The sequence below is a fragment of the Phoenix dactylifera genome, chromosome 5, assembly GCF_009389715.1.
Source record: "Phoenix dactylifera cultivar Barhee BC4 chromosome 5, palm_55x_up_171113_PBpolish2nd_filt_p, whole genome shotgun sequence".
NCBI classification, from domain to species: domain Eukaryota; kingdom Viridiplantae; phylum Streptophyta; class Magnoliopsida; order Arecales; family Arecaceae; genus Phoenix; species Phoenix dactylifera.
The window spans coordinates 9,960,364-9,986,864 of NC_052396.1; the positions used below are offsets into that span (position 1 = coordinate 9,960,364).

At 40.6% G+C, this 26,501-nt stretch overlaps 1 protein-coding gene across 1 annotated transcript; it reads right to left on the reverse strand.

Annotated features, from left to right (window-relative positions):
• Positions 1-16,196: 16,196 nt before the first annotated feature.
• On the reverse strand, positions 16,197-17,066 carry LOC103718608 (protein METHYLENE BLUE SENSITIVITY 1-like). The gene has a single exon (XM_008807515.3). The coding sequence runs from the start codon at positions 16,866-16,868 to the stop codon at positions 16,554-16,556; it is 315 nt and encodes a 104-aa protein (XP_008805737.1). The 5' UTR covers positions 16,869-17,066; the 3' UTR covers positions 16,197-16,553.
• Between the last annotated feature and the right edge of the window lie 9,435 nt (positions 17,067-26,501).

A 26,501-nucleotide genomic window follows, 5' to 3' on the forward strand; every position in this document is an offset into this window, starting at 1 on the left:
GGATTGGGAGAACTTGGCGGTGGTCATCTGGAGCCTCAATCATCGGGTTTCGACAAAGTGGGTGGCCCGGGATGTGGCACTACAAGGGAAGACTCAACACGAGGTGGAGGCCATTCCACTCGCCGAGGATCACTTGGCCCTGCAATTCAAGACGGAGACCGACCGGAATATCGCCCTCACTGGCTGCCCCTAGGTGGTCGCCGCCATTGCCGGCCGATCATTGGCCGTCGATGGCATAACAGAGCAGCAGAGGATGATGGGGTTTGCAAGAATTAAGATGGCCATTAACGCCATCACGCCGTTGCTGCCCAGAATTCAGACCAACGGCAAATCCAAAGTCCTATGGCTGCCCTTTGTGTATGAAAATGTTCTCAATTTTTGCTATGGGTGCAGGCGAATCAGGCACGCCGAAGCTTCTTGCAAGTATGCGGCATCATAGGGGGACGTGCAGGATCGGACGCGGTCCCTGCCTCCCATGGTGGTAGAGATGGGTGGAGAATCGGAGGCGGCGGGCAGCTAGATTCCAATTCTGATGAGATGGGCCGAAGGCTGATCTTCGACCGTTGGTTGGTGTCCATGAAGATCCGACTGCCACGAGCTGTGAAGGGGTCGCCGCGGCCAAGGAAGATGGCTGAGTCAACCCTAGAATCATCGTCCTCACGGACGCGCTCCACCTCTAACCGTTTGAAATCTCCTAGTCCGCCATCGGACTCGAACGAGTGGCAGAAGTCGACGAAGGTGGCACAACAACGATCATCCCCAAAGGACCGATAGGCCGACGAGGGAGCCAACTCGGCCATTGGGTTTGGGAAGACTTAGGGAAGCCACCGAGCTGGGTTGAGCTTCGACCCATTGAATGCGCTGGTTGACTAGGCTGATGACTCGGGCAGAGCTAGGCTAGGCACTGTGGAGGCTGGTCCAGAGATAGCGATGGTGGACGCGAGCCTAGGCCATTTGAATAAAAGGCCCACGAGCCTAGCGATAGGGTCGGCAGGAGTGGGCATGTGCTCGACAGACTCGGGTCGGCTCGGTGGTGTGGAACGCAGTACCTATGCGGACGGGCTCAGCGAACCCAAGGCACCTGAGTCGGAAGCTAGGAACAGACAAGACCCTGTGAGAGGGAGCCAACTGCTGCCCCTGCCTCCGCCCAAGCGTCGACGTCTACCCGACGACTGTGCCTTCCGCTCCGGCAATGCCCAGTTCTTCTTCGACATCGCTGGGGGGTTCGCCTTCTCTGATCTCCGAGGTTGTTTGAGCTCGTCTCCTTTCTGGTGGCGACATTCTAGTAGATCCTGATCTCGTGACGCCGGCTCTTCGACCGGCAGCGGAGGCAACGGTGCTGGTGGTTGGGGAGGCTTTCATTGGTGGCGGGTTGACAAGTGGACACTTGGACCAGCTCCTATTTGCTGCGAGGGGGAATCACCAAGCAGCAGTAAGGAGGGGTAAGGCAGCTCTGCTGGGCAGAAAGGTGGGAAGGGGTGATGCAACTAGGCTGGCCCATCAAAAAGAGCAACGAAGTGAGAATTCGTGCGGCAAGGAGCAGGGTCCTGCTGTGTTGCATGTGGAAGAATGAAGATTCTTATGTGGACCTGTAGGGGAGCTGTTAAGCCCTCCTTCATAATTTCATTTAGGAGATTGGTCCAGATGCATGACCTAGACATTTATTTTTTGTGTGAGATGCGGATCTTTGGAGATAGTCTCTGTCGTGCACAACGTCGTTTTTCTACATCTTGGAAGCCCTATGTAATTGATTCTCAGAGTCTGTCATGAGGCATCATTATTTTATGGAAGTGGGGTGTTGTTACTATGGATGTGTTCCACAACTGCCCCCAGCAATTGTAATGGTAATTTCGAAACCCAATAAAATCTTTTGGATTATGTCAGGAGCGTATGTTAGTACTGATTACAGGGTGAGAAAGGCCCTTTAGGTAGAGGTGACTAATCTTGTTATATAGAGAATCCCAACCCTACTTGCTGTTGATTTCAACTACATCCAAAGGCACACAGAAAAGAGAGAAGGCAAGGCCTACACTAACCAGTAGAGAAAGCAATTGTATGGATTGTTTTGCTTCTATGATCATGTCCCCAAATAAAATTACGTAAGATTCTATTAAGCTGCATGAAAAAAACCAGATGGAACTATAGCATTTGTTAGTAGATGAATCTAAATAGAGCACAACACTGATTGAACCAACATCACCCTGTCGGCCATCAAGAGAAGCTTCCACTTTCACGTTTGTAATTTGCCATTGATTTTGCCTATAGCATCATGTAAATCCAGCATAGTTAGTATTTTTCGATTGCAGGCACATCAAGATAAGAACTCAATTTAGCTAACTCATCCGACTCTAAGATAGTTAGGCCATGTTTGGCATAGCTTTTGGTGGGCCAAAAAGTATTTTTTGACACTCCAAAAGTACTTCTGAATGGAATAGGGGTATCTGGTAAAAAAAATCAAAAAGCTATTTTAACTTTGCCAGAAAGCTAAAACAGCTTCTTTGGAGAAGCTCCAAAAGCACTTTTAGCATGCGTCAGAAAGTTGTTTTGATTTTTTTTTCTTTTTGGACCAAAATACCCATGAAAAAATATTGTAATTACAAAAATTAGTTCCCAAAAATATTATATTAATAAAATATTAATATATAATGATAATAATTATCATATTTTATATCTTTATTATTGTATTATACTATAAATATAATATTATATTACATTATATTATAATACATTGATATGTTATATTATATAATATCAAAATATGTTATATTATTATGCTATAGTATACAATATTATATTACTTTATTATAATAATATTATATTACATTATAGTAATATTATACTATATTATATATTTATGTATTAATATATATTATATTTTTTTATGCTCTATTGTATAATACTATGCAATGTCCTTTATGATTATTTTGTCATACCAAAAATACTTTCTCAGTTTGCTTACCAAACACATATTAAAGTTTCAAAACCCTTTAAAATATAGTTATCAAACAGCAAATAGCTTTTTTATGAAAGCTCTACTTCAAAAAGTTCTACTTCTGAAAATTCTACTGCCAACAACTTTGCCAAATGGGGCCTTAATATATTCATTTGTATGAGAAATTGAAGCTTTTGGGCTGAATAGAACAATTGAATTTGTTATGTTAACCACATGTCCTAATTGCGAACAGTAATTAGAGATCACCTGCATAGAAGCTTTGCATTCTTTTAACTTGGCCCTAGACATAAAGATACAATCATCAGCGAATAGCAGATAACTGATTACCTGGCCCTTTCTCCTTGGTCTGTACCCATAGATTTCTCCTTGAATAGCCTCCACATGAAGAGCTCTTGTAAGCATTTCAGCATACAAGATGAATAGGTACAGCGACAACGGACATCCTTGTCGAAACCCCAAATTTGAAGGGAAAAAAATTACAAAAAGAGGCTGTTTACAAGCACTGCATACCTTGGTCTTCCGATAGAAGCTTCAGTCAATCCCACAAAAAGTTCAAGAAGCTTAAAATGAAGCATTACAGCTCGGAGGTAGCTCCATATCAAGTTTGGCAGCCATCAAAAGGTTTGCAGCTGGAGCTTGTCGAGCGAACAAATAAATTCTAAGCAAGGATGATGTTATCAGTGATACCACAGCCTTTCAAGAATGCTGCTTGTTCTTTAGAAATCAATTTATCTAGAATTCTTCGAAGCTGAATTGATAATATCTTTACAACAATTTTATGGCTAGTGTTGCTGAGACTAATTGGGAAAAACTGGGAAGGTTGATTAGCGTTCTTAACCTTCGGAATGAGACGTCTTCCACTGATCCGGCATGCATGTACTTAGAGGCTGCAATGCCAGCCATCCATCCCAATGACCCCGGGGATGCGTTGGGAGAGACGAAACCCCTTTGTCCCTGGGAATAGTTCCACAACCTGTTTGGCCTTTGGGAGAGACTAGCTTTAGGGAAAAGTTTTGGGAACAATCAGTCGGGATAAGTGATGTGCCGGAGAGAGATCAAAAATTGTTGACCAGGATGGGAGGGATTCTGTTTCATAATGCAACATTTCTGTCTTGCCAAATAAAAAAGTAAAATAGAAATTAACATCAACACCCGAGGAGATACAGGGTTAGCATCTAAAAATTCAAAGATAGGGATGAAAGGTCCGATGAAAAGGTGGTGGGCTTGTATATATGTCACACCCCATACCCAGAGTGTAACAAACGCCGCATACCCGCATGGTAGACCACACAACTATGCAAGGTTACATATCATATCAAAGCAATATTAATTCTTGAAAAATTATTTAATCAAGAACTTATTTAAATATTTTTTACAATAGTTTCAAAATACATAAGTGACTTTATGCTAACTATTTACTTAAATTAAATAAAATATTCTAACTAGTCTAAATAATCGGACTAAAACTTCAATAACCTAAGGTATCTTCAGAAGATCTAGCGCACTCTTCAAGTTCCGAGCAATTATACATCTGGATCTGAAAATAAAGAAAGTATAATGAGCTCCACTAGCTCACTAAGCAACATAACACCCTAAAGTGTAGTCTAAGCATGCCAAATAGTAAAATAAAGAGCAAGATATTGATTGAAAAATAAATCAATTCTCGAATAGTACAAATATCTCTTTTTCAAAGTATACTATTATTTTCATAAACTCATACTAGAAAACCAACATCAGACTATGGCCACATAACCTAGTAGCATGGGTCCGAATGCACAAAGTGCCAAACACCACCATTCTTAATCATCGATGGTACGGTGTCCAAATACTACTATTTTAATCATCAGTGGTGCGGTGTCGAAACTAGTTTCTCAGATTATAAGCGGACAAGGCCAATGAATAATCCCCATTGGCGAGGCTCGATCATAGCCGTGCTAAGAATACATACATATAATATTTTTTTTCATAATTTGCCTAATCACATTTTCTAAATTTTCTAACCTATAGCCCATAACATATTTAAAATAATTACTATCATAATGTTAACATGCCCGACCCATTTAAAACTAAGTATAAAATATATATCATAATCAAATTTAATCAACTAATTATTATTTAACCAAAAATTCGAAAAATACATTTTGAAACATTAGGTTACTTACCTCTTCGCGCTTCAAAATCCTACTTCGGATAGGCGAGCCAGGTTCACCTATTTTAATATCATTAAAATATCATTAATTTTATCGCCATCTTAAAAGCTAAGCAAAGTCAAAAATTAAAACACTATTGAAAAATGGCCTCATGCCCCCAAATCTGGTCGGTCAGGTGATAGTGCCCGACCTCTCAGGTCAGTCAGAGCAAGAAGAATTCAACTGGTCAAATGAAGATCAATAGTGGCTAAATTTCAAAAACATCTAGCTGGGGCGAAGTAATGGGCTGATCTACTGCCAGAGTATCGGGGCAGTTTAGAGCCTCCACCTAGGTCAACTTGGATTTTAGCAAAGGGAGTCAAGGCTCTAAACCAAGATCCCTGGGTCTGCTTAGAGAGAGAAAAAAGAAGAGAGAGAATCTCAGTCTAAGTCTTGGTCTAATTCTAATCATGGGCTAGTCCGAGTGGTCCGTGTCAACCATTAGGGGAAATATCTAGATCTAGTCGGATTATGGGCTTGATCTAAAGAGATAAGATCACATCAAGGGATGTTTATTTATATATATACATATTAATAAATGAGGGAAAATAGGGAGAATTTTAGAAGAAGAAGATGATGAAACAAAGAGGAGAAGGAAGAGAGGAAAGGAGACCGAGGAAGGATGGGTGTTGAGGATCCGGCGACCAAGCATGGTGGAGCCGGCAGCAGGCGGCGACCTTGACAACGATGACCGAGGACCACAACCACGGCCGAAGATGGTGGCGACGGCCAGTGGAAACGGTCGTGCTTGGCCAAAATAGAGAAAGAGGAGGGCAGTACCCCCACTTACCTTGATGGCAGCTTCTCGACCAAGAAAGAAGCAAGAGGGGGGAAAGAAGCACTCTAGCAAGCTGTAATGACAACGGCTCTCGACTGCGGTGGTAGATTCTTGCGGATTCCGGTGATACAAGTCTCGAAACAAAAAAATAGGATAATGAAAAAAATAGAGAGAGGAGACTTTAGGCGATGGTGCTCGGCCGGGGTGGCACGCCGGCACCGGAGAAGAACAAGGAGGAAGAGAGCTTCATGCCACATTGAGTGCAGAGAAAATGGAATTTTTATAGAGGATTTTAGGAGAAGAGAAGCTCTGCTTATCGGCAGATCCGACTGGTTGTTCATCGGTCCTCAATGGCCGCCGACCATTCTCACCGGCAACCGGTCATTCGCACCGGCCTAATGAATCCCACCAACCAAGGCTGGGAGCCGCCTTATCCCATGCTTGTGGATCGAGAAGAGGAGGAATGCATCCTGATCTATTTCGATTCCAAATTTTTATAAATTTTTCTGATTGAAGTTGGTAGGTATTGCCGACTTCAATCTGGGATGGGCCCAATTGGGCCGAGTCTCACATTCTTCCCTTCTTAAAAAAAATCGTCTTCGAAAGTTTAGAAATCTAAGCCTTCCAAATTTAGAGATGCTCAGCCCATTAAATAATATAAATCCAAGATCTCGTTCTTCTTATTCAAAATTAGTATAAGAGATAAATTTGGATCAATTATTAAAAAAATAATATAAACTAGCAAGATTAGCACTAGATAAGTGACTAATTAAAATCTAAGATTGAAATCATCATCTTGATGTGAATGTAAGTTCCCTCCAGATCGAATAGGGATTAATTCAGAACAAGATCAATTAAAATTAATTGTATTTGGGATAGAACTTGAAATAAAATGCATTCAATAGATAATGACAAACCTTAATTAGAGTCAAATCATTATATGGCTAGGAAGGTGATCACGAAATGAACATGTAATGATGGCCTTTAGACAACATCAGTTTATCTGAAAAAAAATGATTGGCATCAAATCACAAAGAGTAAGTCTAAGAAAGCAAAGTATTGATACCATGATTCAATATGTCACAAGGCTTAAAATTTAACTTAAATTTATAAATCATAAGGAGAGAATAAATAACACATGATTTATTCGAATACTTAATAACATTTAGATCGTTTTTTAATCAATAATCAACTTACATAAAATACTCAAAAAAATTTCCTTAGTATAGCAGTAGAAGAATCCATCAGAGAGAATAATATAGTCATATCATGATTAACCTAAGAATCAACAATATTCACCTTTCCTTATTAACAAATGCCTTCTTTATTGAAAAATCTAGTCTTTTATCATAACATATTCCAAAATAAAGTCAATGTTTTTGACCAATTTAAAATGACTCGGTCCACTATACTTTCGTTGCGTAACTTTGATCGATATTCTTCTAAATTTTTTAATGATCCTAGATCATGTTTTTTAATAAATTCCAAGCAAAGATTTTATCCTTACTTTTTAAGTACATTAGATCATGATTATCCCTCGAGATAATCTAATAATCTAGTTCAAAGATTTAATAGAAATTCTACCAAGACATTAGCTCTATAATTTCACATTGAGATCAATTCCACCAATAAGAAATTTTTTTTTCTTTTTGCAATATTGTAAATGTACATGATCTTGTAAATCTACTAAATTATCTGAAATAAAGAGACCAGTCTACATTAACTTAGAGGATCTACTCAAAACATCATAAATTTATTAACTATTTCATCCTTTTAGTAATAGTCCTTTTTTTGTCAAAACATCAACTAATGTTTATTTAATTAATCTATTACAAGATCATAAAGTACTGCATTTTATCTATAGTAGAATATTTGAGCGTAAAATATTTTGCAAGATTGATAACTAATCTTGAATTCTTTCAAAAGCATGAGCTACAAATCTAAAAGAAAAGAGAGCTATACTAAAACATTTGAGATCTAAGATCAACTAATGTACGAACCAACATTCCATTAATCTTAGACTTGACATACTATATATATATATATATATATATATATATATATATATATATATATATATATATATATATATATATATATATATATATATATATATATATATATATATATATATATATATATATATTTGCAGTAGCTAGGAAAAACTACTAACGAAAATAACATAATCATATCCATATCAGTCAAGAATACTATCCTTTTCTTTGACAACGAAATTCTTCTTAACAAGAAAAACTATCAAAAATGTTTCCAAATCATAGAGTTAATATTGCTGACCAGCTTAAAAAATAATTAAAACCACCACACTTTCTTCGGATTTATAAATTAATCTATGTTGCAAACTAAAAGATCTAAAATTTCACTTCTAGGTAAAACATAGGAAAAAACTCTTGAATCCCATCCCTAAATATATTTTTCTTCGATACACAGATTTCAACCTCGAAGAATATTTCAATGAATATTATAAACTATTTTCTAGCCCAAACCTTAACAATTTTTTATGAATGAACCTTAATTTGCCATCAAAATAATTAACTTGAAGCTAGAAATAATCACAGTACCCTATATCAAGTTGAACTTCCAAATCACTTATATACTAATAAACAAATAATTACAATGCACGATAATATTCTAGAAGTAACATCACAATAATATTCACTTAATTTTAGTCAAAATCCAATTTAATCATAACCTAAAATACAAATTGCTCTACCGAGAAAACTTCAAAATAGTTTATTCGCACTTTGGCCACGAGCACAGTTAGCTAGCAATCTGATTTTAATAAGCATCTCAAACAAAATTCAGATAAGATAACACAAATTTATCAATAACAAAAGCCAACAAACCCTCTCTCATCACATACACAGCCTAGAAAACCCTCTCTGACCCTCACACACCCGACCAACCCCGCCGCCATGGATCCCGGCCAACCCGGCGGCCGGCGGCGGCCAAAAATCGGAAAGAAGGGGCCGAAACAGGGGTACCCTGTTTCGGACCCTTTTTCCGGCGATCCGCCGGCCAAAATCCCATCCACACGACCCAAAAACCAAGCAAATGATACGCAAGGGAAAGATCCATGCTTACCTCAGTCCGATGAGTGCTCCGGCGGCCTTTCCGGCGAGGAATCGGAGGAAGAAATCCGTGGCGAGCTCTCTCTCCGGCGAGTCGCCTCTCCAAGCCGCCGCCGCCGTCCCCCCTCCCTTTACCCTCTTCTTCCACGATCGTGCCCTAGGCACGATCGTGATAAGGGGGATGGGCCCGGTCTTTTTCGGGCCGGCCCATCCGCCTCTTTCCTTTTTTTTTTTTTTTTTTGTTTCCGGGTATTACACCTAATTTCTACCGATCTCTCAAACTTTCCGACAAACCCTAAAGATCATAAAAGCTAAGCTCTGATATGACTAATTCGATCACCATCCTAAGTAATCTTAAACCAAGCTCTAATACCACTAAATCTGTCACCCCGGACCCAAAGCGTAACAGATGCCGCATACCTAAATGGCAGACCATACAAGTATACAAGGCTACAGATCATATCAAATCAATAATAATTCTTGAAAATTATTTAATCAAGAACTTATTTAAATAATTTTTACAATAGTTCCAAAATGACATAAGTCAACATATGCTAACTATTTACTTTAATCAAATAAAATATTCTAACTAGTCTAAATAATCGGACTAGAACTTCAATAACTGAAAGTATCTTCAGACGATCTAGCGCACTCCACAAGTCTCGAGCAATCATGCATCTAAATCTAAAAAATAGAAAAAGTATATTAATGAGCTCACTAGCTCAGTAAGTAACATAACACGCCAAAGTGGGGCATAAGTATGCTAAATAATTAGTTAAAGAGCAAGATATTGACTAAAAAATAAATCAATTCTCGAATAGTACATATATTTATTTTTTTTGAAGTATACCATTATTTTCATAAAGTAATACTAGAAACTCAACATCAAGCTATGGCCACATAACCCAGTGGCATGGGTCAAAATGTATAAAGTGCCAAACACCATTATTCATAACCACCAATGATACAGTGTCCAAATACCACTATTCCAATCACCAGTGGTGTGATGTCGAAACTAGTTTCTTAGATTAAAAGTCGACAAGGCTTATAAATAATCTCCATTGACAGGGCTAGATCATAGCTATGCTAAGAATACATACTTATAAAATAATTTTTTTATAATTTGTCCAGACATATTTTCCAAATTTTATATCATAGCACATAACATATTTAAAATAATTACTATTATAACATTAACATGTCTGACCTGTTCAGCTAAATATAAAGCATATATCAAAATTAAAATTAATCAACTAATTATTATTTAACCAAAAATTCAAAAAACATACTTTAAAGCATTAGGTTACTTACCTCTTCTCGCTTCAAAATTCTACTTCTGGTAGGCGGGTCAGGTTCACCTATTTTAATATTATTCAAATATCATTAATTTTATTGCCATCTTAAAAACCAAGCAAAGTCAAAAATTAACATATTATTGGAAAATGGTCTCATGCGCCCAAATCAAGTCAGTCAAGTGGCAATGCCCGACTACCCAAGTCAGTCCGAGGAAGGAGAATTCAATTGGTCAGGTGAAGATCAATAGTGGCCAAATTTCAAAAAGATCTAGCTGGGGCTGAAGTAATGTGCCAGTCTACCACCCGGGTGCCGAGGTGGTTCAAAGCCTCCACCCAGGGTCAACTTGGACTAAAGCAAAGGGAGTCAGGGCTTTGAGCTAAGATCTCTAGGTCTACATAGAGAGAGAAAGAGGGAGAAGAGAGAATCTCAGTCTAAGTCTTGGTCTAATCCTAACACGAGCTCGGTCCGAATGGTTCGGGTTAACCATTAAGGGAAACGTTTAGATCTAGTCGAATTATAGGCTTGATCTTAAGAGATAAGATCACGTCAGAGGATGTTTATTTATTTATATATATAATAATAAATGAAGAAAAATAGGGATAAACAGGGAGAATTTCAAAAGAATATGATGCTGAAACGAAGAGAAGGAAGAAGAAAGGAGACCGAAGAAGGATGGGTGTCGGGGATTCGATGGCCAAGCATAGTGGAGCTAGCGGCGGTAGCCTCGACGACGACGGCCGAGGACCACAACCACAGCCGAATATGGTGGCGACGGCCGAGCGGGAATGGTTGTGCTTGGCCAAAATAGAGAAAGAGGAGGGGCAACGCTCCTATTTACCTCGATGGCAACTTCTCGGCCAAGGAAGAATCAAGAGGTGGGAAAGAAGCTCTCCGACGAGCTGTAATGGTGGCGTGGCAGCTCTTGATTATGGTGGTGGATTCCAGAGAATTCTAGTGATATAAGTCTCAAAATATTGAAACAGGGCAACAAAAAAAAAATAGAGAGAGAAGGAGACTTCAGGCAGTGGTGCTCGGCCGAGGTGGCACGCCAGCCATCGAAGGAGGAAGGAGGGAGGTTCATGGTGGATCAAGTGGAGAGAAATGGGGTTTTTATAGAGGATTTACCAAAAGAAGATAAGCTTGGCTTATCGGCGAATCCGGCTGGTTGTTCATCGGTTGCACCGGCCCTCAACGATCGCTGCTCGTTCACACCAGCCCAATGAATCCCCACCAGCCATGGTTGGGGGCAGCCTTATCCCATGCTTGGGGATCGAACAAAGGAGGAACGCATCCTCCTCTGTTTCGATCTCAATTTTTTTTAAATTTTCTCGATTGAAGTCGGGGCATTGCCGACTTCAACCTTAGATGGACCCAATTGGACCAATTCTCATAATATATATAATGAAGCTCTCCACGTTTCATTATGCTAAAAGTATGATTATAATCAACCAGTTTCATGGGTCACTCTTTTTTTGGTTTAGCTTCCTTTATTATCACAAAAAAAAAAAAAAACCAGTTTCAGGAGGCAGAAACTTTTTTTATTTTTTAATAAATATGTAAATTCTTCCTCAAAATGATTAGTATAATTCAACCACTCATTCATACAATGCCCTAATTATTTAATCCGTGTTATTTTCCTCTAAACTTTGTTTTTTTTTTTTTTTTTTTTGTAGAAGACAAGATGCAATGTTTTTGCAAGTTATAAACAACATTGTAACATATAGAATAGGTATATCCACATCGAGGAGTTTTTACATTATTTTGGAGAGTGTAGAATGAGACTTGTAATCAATTTAATCTTCTTGTGTGCTTGTCTTTTTAGTTTATGCATGGTTATATGGTATTTAGTATTTTACTCAATGTATTAGCGCATTCATGCGATATGCTTAATGAAACAAAATTTTGTTTCAGCCTAAACGTACTCAAATTATATAAGTTATGATTCTAGATGACTTAAAATAAAATAAAATGCTGCATTTGCTTTCTTATATTTTTTTACCAAAACTCGAGAAATTGTCCGAACCAAAACTGTACCGAGAGGACCGAAACCAAACCCAAAGTTTTAAGACATTGATCATTCCAATCAACCTAGAGAAGTAGGTCCAACAAGCTGAAAGATATAAAGCCAGTTTCCAATGAAGCAATCTTCGTATGCGTGGCTCCATTTAGGTCTAATGGAACTTGCACCTGACGCTTCTTAACTTTCTAATTTGGCTGAAAACTTCCAGAATAAAATGCTTGGACAAAAGAACAAGAAGGAAAGGCTTCAAAACTACTTGAGAAAGCCTGCAAGACCTTTATAACAGGGGGAACATTCAATGTAACATGTAAAGAGACCCGGGCACATTACTAGAGAACAGAATTTGCTAGAAAATCTGTCACTGGAAAAACATGCGACTGTCAAAAGATATTAACATATGATTGTGCACAGATATTAACATGCGATCGTCCACATACAACATGCAGTCACCACCCCGTAAGCAATAATCCATCAAAAGATCAGAAACCTACTAGAATATGGATGACATTACGCTGGAGCCACCCTTAAGTCACCTTACGTGAATCAAATAGACCTCTTCAGCAATCATTGATGCAAATCATGCAGTAGTATCTATCCTAAAATATCACACGAAAAGTAAATCTCTTCATAAATTTTGGTTGCCAACTTGTATTTTCCTAACTATAGTTTTAATGCAAGGAGGCTTAGACGTCCCGAAGCGCTAGGCAATTGTTCAGTGTTCCTCCAGTGCTGACATTTATAAGTAGGAGACCCCCAAATCAACTTTCCTCTTACGCCATTCATAAACTACTTCCATACACTCACTCTCAACATCCCTCAAGTAATCGGCCTATGTAAATATTTAAGATCTCACCAGTCCTAAATTGTAGTATTCCAACAAGGAAATAGGTCTGCAAATGGTCCACAAATCCATTTTGCATCAACTAGTTGACAACGAGATCACCAAAGATTATCCAATCTTGAAGATGACATACTACATTTAAATTGTTTTAGTGCATGAAACTATATTCAGTTTAGGCACCTTACTTGGATTATAAATTTGCGAGTGGCCAGTAATAGGAAATTCAGTTATCACGCAAAAGAGAGCTATTGCCAGAAACAAAGAATGACAACCCTAAACAAAGCATACTAGTGAATTGGCAAGAGGCTTCAGAATCAGTCCACGAACATAAAATCATACCAGTTCGAATTCTGAAATCTCCTTTTGAGTATTATTGTAAAACATATCTGGAAGAATTGGCAGATTAACATCTCTACCACTTTTAAGGATCCCTTTTTGAGTGAAATCAACCAACCACAAACCTAATACTCCATAGGACATTCAAGATTGAAGCACCAACTAATTGTTACAAAAATTAGGAATTACATTTCCCAATTTCAAATCCATTTGCACCGCAAAATTTCCTTCAACATCAAAGAGACTTCTACGTAAATTAACATGTAGAAACTTCTGCCTCATACACAGCCAAGTCCATATTTTATCTCCGACCAACAACATAAACAAACTACTTTTTAGCCAGATATTGGCAACCACTTTACAGGTAAAGGTTACTTCTTTTTTTCTGAAACGGATGATTCATGCAATTCTAGTATGGATATATCTAATAAAGTCAAAAAACAACAAATCTCGGAGCATTCTATGCAACTCCCCTTCTCCAACCTATAGGGTGCCCCCGGAGTGACTGGCCACATATGAAGCCACCCAGTCCACGCCCCATTTACCTCTCTAAAGACATGCTTGGCCAGGATGGCCACACCACCACTCATCATAGCCCGAATATTCCGAAGCAAGGGGTGGCCCCCTCCAGCGTCATTGGTGCCACTCTGAATCCATCCAATCACTGTAGTCGAGTCACCCTCAAGTATGACTGAGCTAGCCTGCAACACTCATCGAGTATGAGCCAGGTCGGCCCATGGGTTACTTCTAGCTTATAACTTTTTCAACGTGAAGACCTTAGACTCCATCTCTAACTGTTTTATCTACAATGCTGCAACTTAAAGTAATCTCTCTTGATACCACTAGAAGGCTCCCATGCATAATTTTTCCATTCTCCACTGCAAACAACACCATGAGCTAAATGGAGGATGAGAACAGCTAACCAAAAGATTACATGCATCCAAATTTAATGATTTTGATCTGAATTGACAAATTATTGAGTAATCTCTCTTGATACCACTAGATGGCTCTCTTGCACAATTTTTAATTTGTCACTGCAATCCACACCATGAGCATATTAAAGGATGAATTTAGTAACCAAATTATTTCATATATCCAAATTTAATGATTGCACCTGAATTGGCTCACAACCCAAGTTTCACATGGAGAGAACCAAGGGTGACATGTTTTAGAGAAGCTCCAAAGTAATAGTAGAAATCCTACTTACCAAACAACTAATAACCTCAGGTACTTAAGATAATTTTTTGTTTATGTCTTGCCTCAATATTTATAAATACTTTTCAGGTGCCATGCATGATGACTAAAGGTTGAAAACATCCACTGCAGAATTGTTTGAGAAAGTCACTAAAGGCATCACAATGGAACCTGTATGCCCACTTAGCTTCTCTGTTTTAGAAAGCAGTATACTTAATGTCTCTCACATAACAATAAAGGGTGAAATAAACTATACTTCTGCTTTGAACCTCTTAAACTTCTAAAATAAAACAACAAAGCAAGGATTAATTTCATCTCATCACCAACACCAACAAACAGTCATACAAAACAATAAATAATTAAAATAAACATTCATGAAATTTTAAACTATCCAGATAAAATGGGTGTTACTGGTTACGAGTAAGAACTTTTTATTTTTCTTGTAAAGAGAACTTGAAGTGATAGATACTGAAGAGAACAATATAAAGATCCACGAAATCCTGCCAACACACGTTATGCAAAGAAGGCGGCATTACACTGACTAGACACTGATCACCAATCAAACAAGCAGAGATTATGCAAAAGCATATTTCTGTGTGCATTGATCCTAAGTAGCCTATATCAAAAGTGCATCATGCTGTGGTGAGGGTACAGCAAAACAGGGCTCTAAAGATTTTAGGAAGCAAGGACATGTGAAGGTAGATGAAGTAAATTAGGTGAGATAGAAAAAATGCATCTGATGTTATTTCAAGTTATTCAACTTCGGAAAATTTTGGTAGTTGAATGTTGAATACAGATGACTAATGAAACTCAAGAGAGAAAAATCATAACCATGACCACCAAGCTTTGTCCCAAGTATTTCAGGTCGGTTTTATCGATCCTCATTTGCCAAGCATTACCCTTCATGGCTACATCTGATGTTATTTCAAGTTATTCCATATCTTTTCTCACAATTTCCATCAATGTGGCATTAGGTATTCTCAACCTTTTCTCGATCCTCCAACAACAATTAAAATATCCCTCATTGTGGGAGTACCATTAAATCATTGTTATACATGCCTATATCATCTCAATTGATTCTCCATCACCTTATTCTCAACTTGTGCGGCCCTTACAGCTCTTCTGGTATACTCATTTTTCACTCTATCCTTCCTAGTTTTACCACACATAAAGTCCAGCATTCTTATTGTTGCTGCATTCAACTAGTTTCCTTGGATACCATATAACATTGCATGCTTTATTGCCATCTTGGATAATTTTCCTTCAAGCCACCAGGTTCTGTGTTGAACACAATCTAAAAATATAATGATTATAATGGTTCAGTAATTGTTTCGATCGATCTACTGCCACATATTCCCAATTAAATTGCATGCATGTAGCGTTATGAATGTCAACAGTGATTTCTTTCGAGGATGAGTAAAATTTCTACCCAAACAACAAGAAGAAGAAGCAGCATAAGCCAGTAGAATATCACCGGAGAAAATTACAGAGGGCAGGGCATCAAAAAATCAGAACAAGAAGTAATAATAACACAAATTTAGTCACCACGCATCCAGCTACTACAAATTTATTATTCACAAAAGTCTCCAGCAACCATAAGAGTACCTGCAGGTGCCTACGTTCTAAGGTAAAAGTACCACAGAGAGGATCACAGGAGGAAAAAAAAAGAAAAAAGATCGTCCTTTTCTCAGATCTAGTACCATAGACATCATCATGATAATAGCATGTCACCAACAGCCCGCCGGCCATAGAAGCGAGAACCACCAGCACCAAAGCAAGGCAACAGAGGAGCGCGACGCGAGAGTATAGTATAGTATACCTGCTGGTGACCAGGTGCTCGATGAAATGCCGACTCGATCACTTCTTTTTAGAGCCACGGACGCCGGGACGGGGCTTGGAGGATTCGGCGCCGTGGGTAGAGTGGAGGTTGTTGAGCTTGGACTCGTCGAAGGGTAGCTTGGGGTGGCGGGCCTCGTGGTGGATCTGCATGGATTTGATGTCCGGGGCGGTGATCTTGCAGTAGGGGCACTCCAGCTTGGCGTGCCCCCCCTTCTCCAGCCCCGTCCGGTCCGCCATCCCGGCCTTCCCGCCCCCGCGGTTCGTCGTCGCAGCGTCGACCTTCGCCGCGATCTCCTTCGCCGTGTGCTTCTTCGGCTTCGCTTTCCCCGTCATCTCTGCTTCTGCTGAGGCCTTTTTCTCCTCCTCTCCCTCCTTTCTTCCCTCCTCCCCCTATTACCTATCTATCGGCCGATCGAGGGATGGATCGATCTCTTCTCTTCCGTCACAGACCGCTAGAAAAAGCAAAAGCCTAACCCTAACCCTAACCCTAATCCCGGCTGCTTTGAGAGGGGGGGGGGGGGGGAGGGCTGGGGGTGGAAGGGGGGGAAAGGGGAGATGGATATAATAGACCGCTGGAGAGAGAGAGAGAGAGAGAGAGAGAGAGAGAGAGCGTGGTTTTCTCTTTCTTATCTTTTATAATATTATTTATTTCCTCCGTGCCGAGCCCCACTTCTACGCCCAAACCGGCGGGCAATCGTCGCGGGTGCGCGCCTCCCTTCGCGCCCGTCGACCATTGGATCGTCCATTTATTGCTTTGAGATTTGTGCATTAAACGATCCAACGGTCGAAGGGGAATGCTGCATCTCGATCTAGCAATCAGAGTGTCTAGACTCAATCCTAAATGGTTTGTACCTGAAAATTTAGACTTTGATGAACATAGACCTCTCCCTTCTCTTATAAATAAATATATATATATATATATATATATATATATATTAAATTAGAGATATAAAAGGGAAAATTACAATGGGTTTTAATTGTAAGAATATGGTATTGATGAAGGGTAGCATAGGCTATTTAATGGGATGGAGAGGTGATATGATAGCTCTCGGCATCCTGCCATCCATTTCCAATATGGGCGTGGTCCACATCATGGCCAAGGTGTTGGCGAGTTAGGTTCCAATTTAGCAATTACCCACTGGTTAAGTCAATTGCTTTGTACCGAAATATCCCTCTTCAGTCCAAATGGGGGCCATCATTTTGCCTTCTTTCTAATAAATCAGATATATTATATTATTTTGATATAGTAGTGTCTGAATACAAAATATTTAAGAGTCACTATGGAGTCCAATAATATAGTTTTGATATAGTGGGCCACATAAATTACCATCCAATTATAAAATATAGAATGCCCCATATTCACGAGCAATCATGCGCCACAGCATAAGAGCACGTTTTCTATTATGGCATGACTCTAAAAGACAAGTAGTGTTTTTATCCTTTTTTTTCCTTTTGTGCGTGTGTTGGAGGGCAATCAGGCTATCTCTCCCTGTTCCATCTTCTCCGTCACCAATAAACATAGAGAAGGAGAAGATCCTGCCAAGCCGTATGGCTGAGATAAATTTGATTACTTTCCTATCATAGCCATGATTACCTTCTTGTACTATCATTATATAATTCTGCCAATGTTGTTGTAGCTTGGAATTTGATTATTTGACAACTTGTATACAGACACATAGCATGTGTATGAATTGATATGCTAAACTCACAATTACAGTTCCTTCTAATGCTATCATAGCTTTTCTCTTTTACCTTCTTGTAACTACAACTCTATTGCAGAACAAGTCTCATTATGAGGTATTATTCAATCCACAACCGGCCTATGATTACTATTATGGTTTTGGTTGTTGTGTCCGGCCTCTAAAATTTGTTTCCAACATAAATTTGAACAATGGGTTGAACATGAATTATTTGTTTGATATCCATATGTATGAGGATCCATGCAGAAGTGTGTTTATCTCCCATCGGCTATTCGCTGAGAAGATCTTGAATACTTATACAGGGCTAAGAAATCCAATTAATACCCTCCAACTAATCTTTTTAGATAAGATCTTAGATTGTGACAAATGGTATCAAAATGAATCTGGACTATAGCGGATGTGGACTAAAAGGCACTACAATATGAACTCATTAAGGTTGACCATTGGTCGATTGTAGTGATTGTGATTATATTTGAATGGGTTTGGACTCTTAGCCTGACAAAAACGGATCGTGAGAGGGAAAGCATTGTGTATATAGGCTCAATGAATCATCATACAATCTCAAATAAACCTTCTCGGAATAGTGTGCTGAGTTCTCACGAGTCTATTAGCTGCAAGTTTTGTGCAATCTCAAGTTGATTATTCTCTACTCACTCACACCATTGGATTTTTCCCGATTATCATACTTGTGCACGTAGATGATATTATAATTGCGAAAAATGATCCACTATATATTAAAGCTTTGAAAGTCTATTTAAGCAACAATTTTCACGAAAAAAGAAGCTCGAGTTTGTTATATCCATTCTCGAAGATGAACTTAAACCAAGCAAAAACGTCTACGATGACCGCTAGGATGAGATTCAGTCGACTAAGCACCCAATTACTTTTCTGGAAACCCAGCTGATTGAGCCTCATGACAAATTGAAGGCTCAAGTGAGGATGACATAAAGAGGTGAAGTTCAAAGCTTTGGATGAAGCACAAGCTCGATTTTCTAGGATAGCATTTTCCTACTTTCATAACTTCTTTATAGGACAAGCGAGGATGACAAGATGGCCGTACATTTACAATGAGCAAATCAAGAACATAGCTAGGAACATGTGAGCATTCTCATCTTGGAAACTTTGGACAAAGTATTAAATTGATGTATCGGCTTTCTTGATAAAAACAATATATCAAAAAATAAATGAATTCTTCTTTAATGGCCAATCACTGCCATGTACTTTATTCAGTCACTAATATTTAGGGCTGTAAATGGGTCGGGTCGGGTCGGGTCCTGAGTGACCCCGATCCGACCCGGTTTCTTGTTCGGGTTCTAATTTTGGATTCAGATCCGATCCAGTTGAAAATCGGATCGGATCGGGTCGGATCCATGCCTACAAATTTTAACCTGATGAGTCATTCGGGTCGGGTCGGATCCGAGCCTATGTATTTTGATATTCAAAATTACACTATATAATAGTAAATAACATCAAGCAAAAAAAATGGGTCGGGTCGGGTCGAGTCCGAGTCCGAGTCGAGATTGGGTGGACCTGACCTGACCCGAAAAATAGAACGGGTCCAAATTTAGGACCCGACCGGGCCTCGCGGGTCCTAAAAATTCGGGTCGCGTTGGGTCTTATGAGGGTTGGGACCTGTGACTCGACCCATTTGCAGCCTTACTAATATTGCTCACTTTATTCATGACTCCACTTTTGGAATGAGCTCAGGACTCCCATTTCTATCCATCTACAAATTTTCAAGTGCGCGAAATCACTTTATCCATGGTTAGCATGAGGATACTTGATCATCTGAATGATCAAATTCCAAACTAAATAAAACCTTTTCCAAAAAATACACCCCTATAAGGTTGCCCTCCATTATATGGACTTTGTGTTTATGATATCCGGAGAAAAAAATGGAGGTACCGATTGATGCAATTGCCCCCCAACCCTAACAACAAAGGTAGATAGTATCACAATGCGATAATAGTACTGCCCTCACCCACAAACACTAAAGGATGACCGACTATAATAGCATAAACTTGTTTCGGCATGTTTCCACCGACTCTTTTCTTGACAATCTTGTAACTCAAAATGGCCAGAAATCATGGATTCACACATTGGTCTAACCAGGGGCGGCCCAATGCAGTTGGGGCCTAGGGTGAAATCATTAAGGGAGGCTCTTTTTTTTTGAAAAATGATGAAAAAAATTTAATTAAGTGCAAAATAATTTTAAAAATTTATTTAAAAAATAATTTGTCTAGCTTTTTGAGATGCAAAATTACTAATCAAATTTTTTTTACTCAAGATTCATTAAAATACTATTTTCAATCGATAATATAGCTAATCCATTTAATCTTTCTTGTGACATAGTTGACTACAAATAAGATTTTATCAACTTTTATTTTAAAAAACTTCTTTCAGTAGAAGCAATGTATTGTTAACAATATCATGTAAACAATGCATGCATTTAGAAAACCAAAAACATCTTCATATATGGTGAATTGTTTACATATTTTTGAATTAAAAAACTAGCTTGATGTACTATATATAAAAAGTAATTAATTTTAAAAGATTCTTCAGTTGATCTTGTTGTCTTATCATCACTATTTTTATCAAATTATTTTTTTCTACAGTCACACATTTTTTACCAAATGTAGTTTTATTTTATTTTATTTGCAATTTTTTTAGATGAAATCAAAGAAGACACGGATCCATTTTTCTTATAACTTTTCAAATAAGAAAGAAGACATTTTAATTGATTTATGGCAACATCAAATAATAATTTATATTCTTCGAATTGACGCAAATCTTTAAAAAAAAAAAGATTAGTAAGCAAGCATGGAAATTGCCAGAAAGCCAAAATGCCTATCAAGAAGACAAAAAGCACAAGTTCGGCACATCACCAAGACCAAATCTACCAAAGTTCGGTCGAACCTTTTTGTGACGAAATTTGTCTCCAAGCACCCAAATCGAAGAAATTCAAATACTTATATTAACGAACAACGAAGAAGTAGGGAAAAGCAAAAAGAAAAAAAGAAAAAAAACGAGAGAGGAGGATCAATATGCATTTACCCAGAAAGGTGAGACTTCTCTACTCTATAATTTTTTTCAACATGGAATATTTCGAACCCCTGAAAGAGGCAAGAGGTGATTTCCATGGTTTTGATTTGTTCCCTTTTCAGATACTGTCATACGTGAACTCATTAGTAGAACCCATGCCAACCCTACTCCCACCAGACAGCCCCAAACCATGCAACGCACATCTATCCGTACCATGCTACAGCGTGCAAATTGACGCATAAGATGAGATGGTTAATATTTCTATATTCTATCTATGCTCGAGCTCTACGGGATAGACTATGAATTTTTGTTGTCGGGTCTATCACCAAAATATGTGAATAATGAATGATGCCTATAGGAAGGAGACAAGATGATTGCCAATGTGCACGCAGACGCGGTGCAGGATACAATTTCCTATAGAGGCATAGTTTATAAAAAAATAGGAGGAGGCAACTTTACCAACGGAGATGAAAGAGAGTAAATCTAGCCAACCCGACCAGACCGTCGCCTTCCATGCTGGACCGTGGCCTTCTCGCTCCTCTGCGAGAACTCCTCCGTCTCGGCCGGGCAGAATTCCTTGGTGCACTCGGCGAGGGGCGCCGCGAAAGGATCGACAGCAGCGACGTCGATCCTGGCGTTGAATCGCGTCTTCCGAAAGTTGTCGGAAGAGGAGGACCGGAGGGGGGGAGGGAGGAGCCGAGGAGGGGAGCGGAGGGGTGGGATTTGGGGGTGCCGGCTATCTTGGGGATCCCCGGGCGCTGCTCCCAGGAAAAGGGGATGGAGGAGGAGGGGCGAAAGGGGGAGCGCGGGCAGTCGGAGGCCTTCTTTTTTTTTTTTTTTTTTTTTTTTTTTTTTTGCTAGTAAAAAAGGGTAGGGGGGAGGAAGGGATAAGCCCACCCCCGCGTAGCAGCCCCACTGGGCCCCGCCCCGCCAGGAGAATGTTCGATGCGGGCAGAAATGGCCGTGTGTTGGGCACCCCGACCGGTTTTACTCATACCCTCCCCACCCGTAGGCCCGGCTCAGCTACTCTTCTGTGCTCTGGCTCGAGTCCGACGTGTGAGTACGTCACACCCGGCACCACTCCGGCTACGAGCGGTTCAAGAGCGGTCCTACACCACAAGTCCAAGCAGTGGCCAAAGTAGTGAGCTCCGATCCACAATTTAATCGTCGCCGCAGCGATTCGAACTTGGGACCTTGTGGTTAGAATTGCTGCCCAGTACCACTAGACTACCACCTTGGTGGCTCGGAGGCCTTCTTTAGGCCGAGGCCTTAGGCGACTGTCTTAGTCGCCTAAGAGTCGGGCCAGCCCTGGGTCTAATATCGACCGAGGCATCAATGACTCCTCATTTGGTCTGGCACGGTATCACATTTACTTGTGGAATAATTTCCTCCTCACTTTAGTCTATGAATCCCAAGCACTCTCCAAGATAGTCTTCGTCTTATCCTTCTAGTGGGAAGAAAATCAAAGGTCAAGTTTCACGATGACCCTAACATTTGTCATGATTGATAGGCCAATTTAACAATTAAAGAGGTATGGTAAACTAGGTTCACCACAGTATGCATCGAGACATGTTGCAGCATGTTATATTGGCTCACGATAATAGAGGCATCTTTTCAACATGTTATGCTATCAAATGCAAAGTTGTTTTGTGTCGTTCTACTAGTGGCCTTAACACCATATCCACTTGACAGGTAACCGCTTCCAATAAATCATGTCAGCTTTTGTCTATGTAGAACTTGAACTAAATGACCATATCTTACAAAAAACTGACTAACAAATGGATCAACTCCGCCTAAGGAATATGGCTTTCAAAGCCATGCTTTCGAACAAGAGTAGTGTCCATTTTATCATCGAAGACTTCAATTCCATGCAAACCTGGAAAAACTTGCATGATGGCCCAGCCTGGGAAACTTTGAGGCTCCTTAGCATCGCGTAGTGGACTCCTTGATAGTCTTGACAATGGTAAGGGGGCGATAATTCCGCCCAAGTTGTCCGGGTTCGAAACGCGCGGGCGTCAATTAAATTAGGGGACCGGATGCCCCACGCCCGGCTTGCTTGTTGGCGGTTATGCTTTCCTTCTACTTGTACCAAGGTGGCACTGGGGTGACGTACCCACACGTGAGGCGGTGAACCCAGTGGGATGAGCCCACGGGTCGGGGAAGGCACGCAAAACCTACGACCTGTATCGAACATTTCCTAGTGGAAGGGGGGCCCAGTAATGGGGCTGCTACGCGGGTGGGCTGGTCCCTCCCCCTCCCCTCCTATTCTTTTACCAAAAAAAAAAAGAATAGTGTAAACAGTACACCAAGCAAGAAAACTACATCTCAGAGCTACCATGAGATTGCTTCAATATTTGAAAGGAACTTCAAAGGACTCTCCCTTGTACTAGTTTACAGCCTACTACGACTCAGAATGGACAAGTTCTATGATAAGGCGTTCGAGTTTTGGTTATTACACCTTACTTGGGGTCTAACCAATATCTTGGAAGACCAAGAAAGTATTGCATCAAGATTATCAACTAAAGATGAATATCGTGCTATGGCTACGACGACTTGTTAGTTTCAATGGCTAAATGTGCATCCTTAAGGATTTAGGAGGATGCCATCATAATTTGATGACATTATATTATGACAATTGGGTTGCTTTATGCATTACTGCAAATCCTGGTTTCTCGAGAAAACCAAACACACGAGTAATTTAATTAAGGAAAAATTGAAAACTAACAACTCTGTCCTCTTTTCTTCTATCCAGATCTGTCAACACTTGGATAAAGAAGAAAAACTCAAAAGGAAGTAGCTCAATTTCATCTCACTTCTTTGGACCCAAAAGGATTAAAGTCTCAGCCTCCATTAGAACAAACCCATGTCAGGATACACACCCCCTTATCAGGTAGGGGTGGCAATTAGGTTAGGTCGAACCAAATATAGATCAAGTCAGGTACAAAATAGATCAAAAATCTGCCAATCGAAACTTGACCATTTTATCAAATAAGTAACCCCAACCCGGCCTGTATCGAATTGAATCAAATTAGACAGGTTAAACAAGTTAAGCATTACCACCCCTATCATCAAGTCAAGCAGGTACTAAATGGTACAAGTCCCACTTAGACCTAGCCTTTTCTGTATTGATGCTATTTGCAGAATTGAGCCCTATGCTTTGGTAAGCGATTGCATTAAACTTCATGCATCTTTTGGAACTTCCATTGAACACTTTGAGTGCAAGCAGATGGGTGACCAAGGAGTGAAGGCTTCGGGTGGCTCCTCCGCCAAAGGGAGCCAGAGTCCGCCACCACCACATGAGGACAAGGGTCTTAACAATGCGAGTGGGGAGAGTGGACTTTCCACCGGATATTAGAGGAGGTGGAGAACCTCCACAGACATTTTACGGTGGTCCTCGAGTTGCGGGAGGAGCGGATCGAGGCCAGCAGGCAAGCTTGGGAGAAGGTGCTCATCATTGTCCAAAGCCTCGGTCGACGGCTTCCGGTAGAGTGGGTGGCCTGGGAGGTGGTGGTGCATGAAAAACTATAGTATGAGGTAGAAGTATTTTCCATCACTGTTGACCACCTGGTGATCAGGTTCAAGTTAGAGGAAGACCGAGATAGTGCCCTCTCTGGGGGCCTTTGGGTGGTTGAGGATCAGTTGCTAGCGGTGGAGCCATGGGCTCCTGATTTCATCCCAGAATCAGACATTATCAAATTGACGGTGGTGTGGTTGTTGAAGCTCCCACGAGAGTATTGTGACAAAATCATGATTCTGCAGATTGCCTCGGCGGCCTACCGACCACTGGCCATGGACAGCTTCACCGACCAGCTGAAGAAGTCGGGGTTCGCTAGGGTTAAGGTGGCCATCGATGCCACTGAGCCATTGATGCAGGAGATCTAGATCAAGGGGAGAACTAGGGTTCTTTGGCATTCGTATGTGTACAAAAATGTGTCGGTCTTCTGTTATCAAAGCAGACGAATAGGGCATGCGGTTGATGAATGTAAGTTTTCAGCATCGGAGCCGATGATGGAGGTGGGGGATGTGCCAGATCGGATGAGGTCCCCGATTCCAATGGTGGTGGAGGTGGGCGGAGGGCAGGGGAATAGTGGCGAGCATGACACTAGCTTGGATGAGCAAAGCCAGAAGCCCACATTTGACCTTTAGCTGATCCGGCCACTGAGGGCAGTGAAGGAGATGCGGAGCATGAGGAAGGCAACCAAGTCAACCCCTAAGTCATTGGGGTTGGGCTCTTCCTTATCACGGTCGAGCTCCCCCCCTATCATCAAGTTCTCCTAGTTCACCGTCAACCTCGGACGAGTGGCAAAAATCGACAAAGGCGGCGTACCGGCGATTGTCCCCAAAAGATTGGGTGGCTGAGGGGTGGCGGCGACCCAAGTGCAACGACGACTTAGGCCGAGCTTGGGATCAGGTCGAGCTTTGACTTGCTGAGACCTGGTTGACTCGGCCGGGGAGGAGGGTTGGGTTGGACTAGGGGAGGATTCAAGCAGCCTAGAGATTGCAATATTGGATGTGGGCCCAAGCTCCTCGAACCTCAAGCAGTCCAGGAGTCCAGTGATTGACGAAGTTAATGTGGACCAACACATTGGGGAATCAGGCCGACTGAGCATCAAGTAGCGGCCCAGCACGGCTGGAGGCCCTATTGTTACCTAGGGGGTGGGCCCGCGAGGGATATCAAGCTAGTCCTTATTGATGAGCGGGAGTCGAGCCTGAGCTTGCCTCCTTTCTTGACCTCGACAAAGAGAGAGGGCCCAACGGCGGGACAGACGGCCACAGAATCCACATAATCATCCAATATACTGCGAATATGCTGCCCCGTGTGATGACACAACAAAAAAACAAAACAACCCCGGAAGCCAACCACGAATGAAGCTGCAAGTATTGCAAAGAAGATGGCATCATCCTCCACGCCGCAATCATCTTGGTTTTCTTCTACTTCAGGTGGCATGGTTAGACTTGAGTCAGATATGCAGGTCTTCTCCAACGATGGCCCATGTAATCCAATATTACTTTCATAGGTACTCACAATAAATGTGGCAAACTGGTCTTTGAAATTCGGCATACATCCAGATAAGTTATTGTAAGCAACTGAGAAGACCTCCAAGAAGTTTAGTTGAGTCAATTGCCAGGGTATCCCACCGCTCAACTGATTGTGTAATACATCCAAGCTTTCAATCTAACTAAGTTTCGAGAAAGTTTCAGGAATTGAACCTGTCAGCTGATT